The 9,532-nt window shown below is 40.2% G+C and overlaps 1 protein-coding gene across 1 annotated transcript in view; it reads right to left on the reverse strand.

Moving 5' to 3' along the window:
• REEP3 (receptor accessory protein 3) overlaps positions 1–9,532 on the reverse strand; it is a 64,268-nt gene that overhangs the window by 5,275 nt on the left and 49,461 nt on the right. Inside the window, exon 7 of the mRNA XM_011964344.1 lies at positions 402–628. Within this exon, the coding sequence (XP_011819734.1) occupies positions 402–628 (227 nt within the window). The remainder of the gene's footprint in view (positions 1–401; positions 629–9,532) is intronic.

A 9,532-nucleotide genomic window follows, 5' to 3' on the forward strand; every position in this document is an offset into this window, starting at 1 on the left:
AATCCCAGCACTTCGAGAGGCAGAAGCGAGAGGATTGCTTGAGGCCAGGTGTTGGAGACCAGCCTGGGCAACATGGTGAAACCCCATCTACAAACAATGAAAAAATCAGCCAGGTGTGGTGGCGTGTGCCTGTAGTTCCAGCTACTTGGGAGACTGAGGTGGGAGGACTGCTTGAGCCCAGGAATTTGAGGCTGCAGTAAACTGTGATTACGCCACACTGCACTCCAATTTGGTTGACAGAGCAAAAAAACTCTATCCCCAAAAAAGTTAAAAAAAAAAAAAAATCATCCACTGCTGTTCTACCATTCCAATCCTTCATTTATGGATCATTAATACTCTAAATGATAATGCAGCAGAGAAATCGTTTAATCATTAGGAAAACAGCACTACACTTAACTAACCTCTTTGCGGCCTTTGGTGGTTTTCACAGATTTCATGCTTTGTGATCTTCGAAGTCCTTTGTGTGTTAACATCTCATCATCTGAATATGGCCCGTCTGCTTCCTCATCTGTTTTCTCATCTCCATCTTTCAGTGGAATTCCATAACCTAAACAAGTTGTCAAAAACAGCATGTTTTGGTAAAAGGACACCAGTGAGTGCTGGCTCTTTGCCCCATCTGTGTACAGTTCTTTGTATGGTTTGCATTTCCCCCAGTTACTCTTTTTGCATCTGGAATGTGCTGCATACCCTTTATCATTAAGCTTTGCCTCTTGCACTATTCCAGGTGAAACTCATAACTCATTTCCTCCAGGAAAATTTCCCTGATCATTCTTATTTTTACTATGCATTTTAAAAAATAATTATAAAATAATTTATTTTTGAGTAGGTAACACATCATCTTGTTAAAAAGTTCGAGACTATAAATAGATGTAGAGGAAAAAGTCTCTTCCCACCTTTTCTCCTCTTCATGAATTCAACCCAAGCATTTGTGTTTTAGTCTGTCATTTGCACTTTTGCCTTGAATTAGGAATTAAGGCTTTTCCCTTCTACGTGTCATCTTTTGTCAAGACTGGGAATGGTAGGGTTTACTTAAGGTGTTGAGGAAGACCCCAGGGGGCTAGAACTTTGGGCAAAATAAGGTCACCGGGGGCAGGTGATGAGGATGAGGATGTTAGCTGCTGTTGCAGTTGTTGAGAAAAAACTCAGCCAGGTAGGCTGCAGTAATTAGAAGTACCACAGACTATGTGACAGATATTAGTCAAACAAAATAGAATCAGGCAGAGCAATGAGAGATCATGCGAGTATGCTAGAAGGCTGTTATGTGTAGCTATAAAGACTTACTACGGGCCAATATGCAAACATCCACACAGGATGGTTATTGTCAGGAAGTATGAGAGCATCTTGAGGCTTGGCCTCAAGGACAAAAACTCTTTCAACCCTCAAGCTAAGGTTCTCAAACTTGAGCACGCTAGAGTACCCAGAGAACCTGTTAATACAAGTTCTGACATCCCCAGAACTTCTGATTCAGCAGATTTGAGGTGGGGCTGAGAATCTGCATTTCTGACAAGTTCCCAGGTAATGCTTGTGCTCATGGTCTCTGGTCCATACTTTGAGAACCACCCGCCGGGCGCGGTGGCTCAAGCCTGTAATCCCAGCACTTTGGGAGGCCGAGACAGGTGGATCACGAGGTCAGGAGATCGAGACCATCCTGGCTAACACGGTGAAACCCCGTCTCTACTAAAAAATACAAAAAACTAGCCGGGCGACATGGCGGGCGCCTGTAGTCCCAACTACTCGGGAGGCTGAGGCAGGATGATGGCGTGAATCTGGGAGGCAGAGTTTGCAGTGAGCTGAGATCGCGCCACTGCACTCCAGCCTGGGTGACAGAGCAAGACTCCGTCTCAAAAAAAAAAAAAAAAAAACGAGAACCACCGCCTAAGGATGCTGGAGACAGCAAGACAGGGGCCCAAGTCTCAGGCAACCAGAGTACTAAGTAGGTTATAAAGAAAGGGGTGAGATTAGAAATCCCCATGACGTGGCCAGGTGCGGTGGCTCACGCCTGCAATCCCAGTACTTTGGGAGGCCAAGGCGGGCAGATCATGAGGTCAGGAGATCGAGACCATCCTGGTTAACATGGTGAAACCCCACCTCTACTAAAAATGCAAAAAAATTAGCCAGGCGTGGTAGCAGGCAGCTGTAGTCCCAGCTGCTCGGGAGGCTGAGGCAGGATGATGGCGTGAATCTGGGAGGCAGAGTTTGCAGTGAGCTGAGATCGCGCCACTGCATTCCAGTCTGGATGACAGAGCGAGTCTCCATCTCAAAAAAAAAAAAAAAAAGAAAAGAAAAGAAAAGAAATCTCCATGAAGTTATAAATTCTCCTTTAACAAAGATAAGGAGCATAAATACTTAAATCTTCAGGTGAGGAGAAAGTGGAAGGACTTCCAGCCAGGTGCAGTGGCTCACACCTGTAATTCCAGCACTTTGGGAGGCCAAGGTGGGCAGATCACCTGAGGTCAGGAATTCGAGACTACCCTGGCCAACATGGTGAAACACCCGAGTCTATTAAAAATACAGAAATTAGCTGGGTGTGGTGGCAGGAGCCTGTAATCCCAGCTACTTGGGAGGCTGAGGCAGAAGAATCACTTGAGCCCAGGAAGTGGAGGTTGCAGTGAATGGAGATTGTGTCACTGCACTCCAGCTTGGGTGACAGAGCAAGACTTTGTCTCCACAAAAAAAAAAAAAAAAAAAAAAGGAGAAGGATTTCCAGGCTCAGGAGACGGCATGGGATAGATTGCATGCATGTGATAAAAAATAAAACTGGGCTGGGCTTGGTGGTGGCTCATGCCTGTAATGCCAGCACTTTGGGAAGTCAGGCGGATCGCTTAAGCTTAGGAGTTCTTCAGCCTGGGCAACATGGTGAAAAAATACAAAAATTAGCTGGGCATGGTGTTGTGCACCTGTAGTCCTAGCTACTCCAAAGGCTGAGGTGGGAGGATCACCTGAGCCTGGGGAGTCAAGGCTGCAGTGAGCTGTGATCATGCCACTGCATTATAGCCTGTTTCAAAAAATACACATATTTAAAAAAATTGAATACATGTTTATTGGTCTGCTCTTCTAAGACATGAATAATTTGAGAATCACTAAGAAAACTACAAAGAGTCATGAATAAGCTTGTTACTCTCATAATAAGCAACTTGAATTGTATATTAGTCAAGTATAATTTTATGCTCTTAGACTTCTAGGCTAGAAGTCAGAGGAGATTTGGAAGTGGAATCAGTCATTATTTAGGCCAAGATCCTTTGTTTTATTGCGCTGGTCCAAGGAAGTGTGTGTGTTCTGGGTAGAAGAGACAGCATGCACAGAGGCACTGAGGAGAGTAGCTAGGGCTTGGGGATTGCTTAGAAGAACTGCAAGGAGGCCAGTGTGACCAGAAAGGGGATGGGTCAGTGGTCCTGGGAAAAAGCTCCTGAAATAATATTAAGTGTGGAAAAAAAATGTACGTATAGAAACAAACAAAGGAAAAACATAAATGAAACGATTATATCTCATGGAAGTGAGCTTTTAGGTGTTTCTAAATTTTTTCATTTTTTCTTTTTTTACTTGCCAAATTCTTATTTTTAAAAAATGTTCATTTTATAATTGAGAAAAACAAACGAGGTTTAAAGTTTAGGTTGTCATTTCTAGAGTTTTTTTTTTCTATTGATGTTGCTTATATAGTATTCCTGATCCCAATATGGTAAAACAGAATGAGGAATCAAGGAAAAAGTCAGAAAGGAAGTAACTGTGATAAACAATTTCTCTAAGGCCACAAATGTAGCATAAGAGCACAGTTCAACAAACACAGTCCTTGCTATTTTAATTGCCTCTTATTTTGTATGATTAGGAATTGGAATTTCATTCAAAGGCTGATTATACATCTTATTTTTTTCTTTTTTCCTAATTCTGGCTAAAAAAAAATCTTATTAGCTTTCTAATTACAGCTTCAGGAAAAGTGATGGATTGATTCATTACTCCAAGTATTTTAAAAATTATATTATGAATAAGGCAGTGTACTGAATTATGAGGATACAAAGATGAAAAAGACATAGCTGTCTTTTTCTACCCTCAAAAAATTTAGGGTCCAATAGGGGAAACAGAATGCAATGGGCATTATGATACTGTAATAAATGCTATAAGCTAATGATAAGGTGCTGGGGGGGCATACAGTAAGAGAATGTAATCAGCATGGGGTGGGTTGGAAAGGGTGGGTTATGAGAGAAGGCCTTGTAGGAGGTGGTGGCTAAGCTAAATCCTCAAAGAGTCATGATTCTGTATGACTAGCACTCGATGGAGTAGGAGAACAAGGCTGGGGAGTTAATATACCATGCTATCTAGTTTGGACTTCATCAGAGAGCAGTGAAGCCTCTGGAGGCTCGGGGAAAGTACTGAAATGTTTTAAGCAGAAGAGTAACATGATTAGACTTGGGCTGTGTAAAATATTCTTCTTGCACTTTGGAAAATGAATCAGAAATGGATAAGGCTGAGGGCAGGGAGCCTAACTGGGGAGGTTACTTAGTATAGCAGGTCAGAAATGACAGAGTCCACAGAGAGTGAGGACAGAGCAAGGAGCCAAAATTAGAATTTATTGGGAAATGAAATTAACAAGTTTAGGCCAGGTGCGGTGGCTCACGCCTGTAATCCCAGCACTTTGGGAGGCTGAGGCGGGTGGATGACTTGAGGCCAGTAGTTTGAGACTAGCCTGGCCAATATGGCAAAACCCCATCTCTACTTAAAAATACAAAAATTAGCTGGGTGTGATGGCACGTGCCTGTAATCCCAGCTACTCGGGAGGCTGGGGCAGAGAATCGCTTGAACCTGGGAGGTGGAGGCTGCAGTGAGCTGAGATTGCGCCACTGCACTCCAGCCTGGGCGACAGAGTGAGACTCCGCCTCAGGAAAAAAAAAAAAAAAGTTTAATTTAGCAATTTATTAACCAATCCTTGAATCGAAGAGAGTGGAGACACTAGAATCAAGTCAAATATTTTCATTAAAATATACATTTTCTGGCTGGGCTTGGTGACTCATGCCTGTAATCCTAGCACTTTGGGAAGCAGAGGTGGGAAGATCACTTGAACTGAGGAGTTTGAGACTAGCTTGGGCAACATACTGAGATCCCATCTCCATTAATATATTTAAAAAAAAAAATACATTTTCTGTTTAACTTAAAACCTGAAAATGAATAACTTATTTTTTTTAAAGGAGAGTACGGCTGATTTACTTCTGATTTTAAGATTAATAGGTTAATTTAAAAAACAACAACAAACGAAAAAGCTCACTACTCAGGGCTAAACACTGTTACCATTTTAGTAATACCCTTCCAAACTTTCTCTTATGTATATACATTAAACAAATTAGGTATATTAATCCATTTCATCATCTACTTATTATTGTTTTTTCCCTACAATCTGGATATGTTTTCATATCATTAAGTATAGATTGACATTGTTATGTTTCACAGCTAATAAACCACCTTTTGCTTAATCATTTCTCCTAGGCATTTCGTTCATTCCAATATTTGTTATTATAAACAACGAGATGAACATTGTTGTACATGCATATTTGAACACTTGTCTGATTATTTCCTTATGACATATTCTTAAAAGTTTCTTGCTGAGCTAAAGAGAATAAATTATGATGATTACTGCCAGATTGTCATCCAAAAGGATTATTCCATTTTAAACTCATAAAAAGTGCCTAAGAGTGTTTCTCAACAGGCTTGCTGTAGTGGTTTTAAAACATGTCTACAGATTCTCTGACATTCCTCTTCCCTTCCCTTAACATTTCAGAGGCCTTTGTACTTGCCTCAACAAATCGCCACAAAACATGTGACGGAAGTGATGCTGCTTCTAGGACTTCTGCAAGTTTCTCTCGGCACACTGGCCTGGGAGGCTTCAGCTGCCAGGTAAGAAATCCAACCACCCTTAGAGACCACATGGAGAGAACATAGAGGGAGATGGCTGAGAGGCTCCAACCATTCTAGCCAGCAGCTGCTTGACTCTTTTCAGCTCAGACAGCAGATGTGTGAGCTCTCTTTGAGATTATAACTCTAGCCCAGCTGCTGTCAGACCACAGCTGCAGGAGACCCTGAGCAAGAACTGCTTTGCCAAGTCAAGTCACCCCCAGATCTGTGGGCAAGATAAATGACCATGATTGTTTCAAGCTGCTGTTTTGGGGTGGCTTATTATGCAGCAATAGATAACTAGATAACTGGAACAGTTCCCAACACAGAGCACTGTTAATTAAAAACATTTTTTTTTTTTTGCCAATCTGGCAAATGAAAATTATTATTATTACTATTTTTTGATTATCTGAGGCTGAGAATCTCTTTCATATATTTCTTGACCAATTGTATTCTTTGGTAGCATTGACAATAATTGGTTTGTGAGGGTTACTGGATTGTTGAATCTGAACTCTTTGCCTGTAACATATGATGGGAATACTTCTGACAGTTTGTAGTTTGTCATTTTTATGTTTTCCCCCCATATTATAATTTTATATATTTTTTATGTAGGAAAATCTTAAAAACTATTCCATTACGGTTTCTGGTTTTGATATCATGCTTAAGAAATTTTATCTATCTTAAGATTATAAAAAAATTCACAGGGACTTCCTACTACATAGTTTAATTTTTTTATACTTAAATCTTAATCTTTTAAGAATTTATTTTGATCTAAGATTTGAGGCAGAGATATAACTTCATTCTCTACTCCATCTTCTAGCAGTCTAACAGTTATCCCAGCATAACTTATTAAATAATCTGTCTTTCCTCCACTAATTTGAAAGATTGTCATTCTCATTTGATAGATTTCCATGTACACCTGGGTTTGTGTCTATCTAGACGATCTATTATTAACTTCTCTTCACCTATTCCGGTCCTAGAACCATACTGCTTTGTTAAAAATATGGTCAAGAGAGAAAGTTTTGATGAAAGTGTTTCCTTAGGGAAGAAAGGCTCAGAATATATACCATTCTGTAGAAAAATTGGAAACTGCTCAGAGTTTATAACTCTGAACAAGTACCTTTCATAACTGAACAAGTATCTTTCTCATACTACCACATACTTCATATTTTTATAAAACTTATTTAAATTCATGATTTGAAATTTAAGAACTAAACAGCAAGTCAATATTTTAAAATATTTTAGTCATAGATATAAAATTTGGTAGGTGGCTGGGTGTGATGGCTCATGCCCGTAATCCCAGCACTTTGGGAAGCTGAAGTGGGCGGATCACAAGGTCAGGAGTTCGAGACCAGCCTGACCAACATGGTGAAACCCCGTCTCTACTAAAAATATAAAAATTAACCAGGCGTGGTGGCGCACACCTGTAATCCCAGATACTCAGGAGGCTAAGGCAGGAGAATCTCATGAACCTGGGAGGCGGAGGTTGCAGTGAGTCGAGATCGTGCCACTGCACACCAGCCTGAGTGACAGAGATAGATTCCATCTCAAAAAAAAAAAAAAAAAAAAAAAAGGTGAGCACCATAAAAATAGTATTATGAATTTTCACATTTATAAACCTGTTTTTATTTACCTAATTAGAACATAATTCTTAGCCAATCCTTGGGTATGATTATGAATAAACTGCTAAAAAAGGACTCTGGTCTAAGATACCTGGTCTAAATCAGCAAAATATAATACATACAGCAGATTCCATAATCAAAATCAATATACCTATTTTTTTTTTTTTTTGAGGTGGAGTGTCTCTCTGTCACTCAGGCTGGAGTGCAGTGGCATGATCTCAGCTCATAGCAACCTTTGTCTCCTGGGTTCAAGCAATTCTCCTGCCTCAGCCTCCCGGATAGCTGGGACTCCAGGCATACACAACCACATCTGGCTAATTTTTGTATTTTTGGTGGAGACAGGGTTTCGCCATGTTGGCCAGGCTGGTCTCAAACGCCTAACCTCAGGGAATCCACCCACCTTGGCCTCCCAAAGCTCTGGCATTACAGGTGTGAGCCACTGTGCCTGACCACCTAATTTTAAATGCATATTAAGAAATGCCAAGGCCAGGTGGTGTGGCACATGCCTGCAATCCCACCCAGCACTCTGGGAGGCCGAGACATGCAGACTGCTTGAGCCCAGGAGTTTGAGGCCAGTCTGGGTAACATGGTGAAGCCCCGTCTCTACAAAAAATGGAAAAATTAGTAGGGAATGGTGGTGCATACCTGTAGTCCCAGCTTCCTGGGAGGCTGAGACAGGCTCACTTGAACCTGGAAAGTCAAAGCTGCAGTGAGTAGAGATTGTACCACTGCACTCCAGCCTGAGTGACAGAGTGAGATCCTATTTCAAAATATATAAACAACAAAAACAAAAACAAACAAACAAAAAAGAAATGTCTACATTAGGAACTACTTTTACATTATTAATGTACTAATAAGACTGATGGTTCCTTGCTCTCAAAGGCATCGCTACCTTAATCAATGGCCAATGCTTGATCACTACCTCTTAGATAATAGTCAAAACTTTGTAAAGGTATTCATTTTTGGAAGAAAGCTCATTATTTTTTCTTTTTTCCTGAGAAAGGGTCTTGCTCTGTCACCTAGTCTGGAGTGCAGTGCTGTGATCATGGCTCACTGTAGCCTCGACTTCTGGGCTCAAGTGATTTTCCCATCTACCTCCCAAGTAGCTGGGTGAGTACCACCATGCTCGGCTAATAAAAAAAAAATTGTTTTTGCAGAGGTATTTTTCATTTTTAAGCAGGAACAGTTTTTTTTTTTTTAATTTTTCAAATTGGTTTTAAAGATGATTTTCAATCTCTCTCAAAAGAAAACTTCTTTTTTAAATAAAAAGTCAAATAGCCCTGTACCTTATGGACTTAACACATTAATAAGGAATGTCTTGAAAATCTTAGTTCTCAGCCTTGCCTTTGAATTCAAACTTTCTTATTATATGTGATAAAATGACTAAGGAACCGTGTCTAATTTATATGTATGTTTCTAAGATCATGATAGTTTTTTAAAGTTTTAGAATATATTAACTATGACATGTTCATAATTTATACTAGAATATGCCTACAAGTTAGCTCTTGAACTAGAATATGTAATTTCAACACATTTTCCATGGGAGTAATCTTATTTTTAAATTGAGTCATCTTTTATCACGTGCTTAAAACTTTTAATCTGTGAGTCAATATCCTTATTTGTCCACAGCACTTACAGTAAAGAGTGTTCAACTATAAAACTCCTTAGATGTCAGTGCACAGTTTGAGTAGAAAGAGTATTTATTACAGGTTAGAACTAGTGCTGGTGGTAAGAAGGTATTGGTAACCACACCTACAGCTTCTAAAAATTAATGGCAGCAAAAAAGCCTACTTTGTTAGGTAGATGATCTCCAGAATCAGCAAAAGGTAAGTACTAATCTTTTTTTTTTTTTTTTTCCTGAGACAAAGTCTCACTCTGTTGCCCAGGCTGGAGTGCAGTGGCACCATCTCAGCTCACTGCAACCTCCACCTCCAGGGTTCAAGCAATTCTCCTGCCTCAGCCTCCCAAGTAGCTGGGATTACAGGCATGTGCCACCATGCCCGGCTAATTTTTTTTGTATTGTTAGTAGAGAC

The sequence above is a fragment of the Mandrillus leucophaeus genome, unplaced genomic scaffold (assembly GCF_000951045.1).
Source record: "Mandrillus leucophaeus isolate KB7577 unplaced genomic scaffold, Mleu.le_1.0 Scaffold694, whole genome shotgun sequence".
Classification (NCBI taxonomy): domain Eukaryota; kingdom Metazoa; phylum Chordata; class Mammalia; order Primates; family Cercopithecidae; genus Mandrillus; species Mandrillus leucophaeus.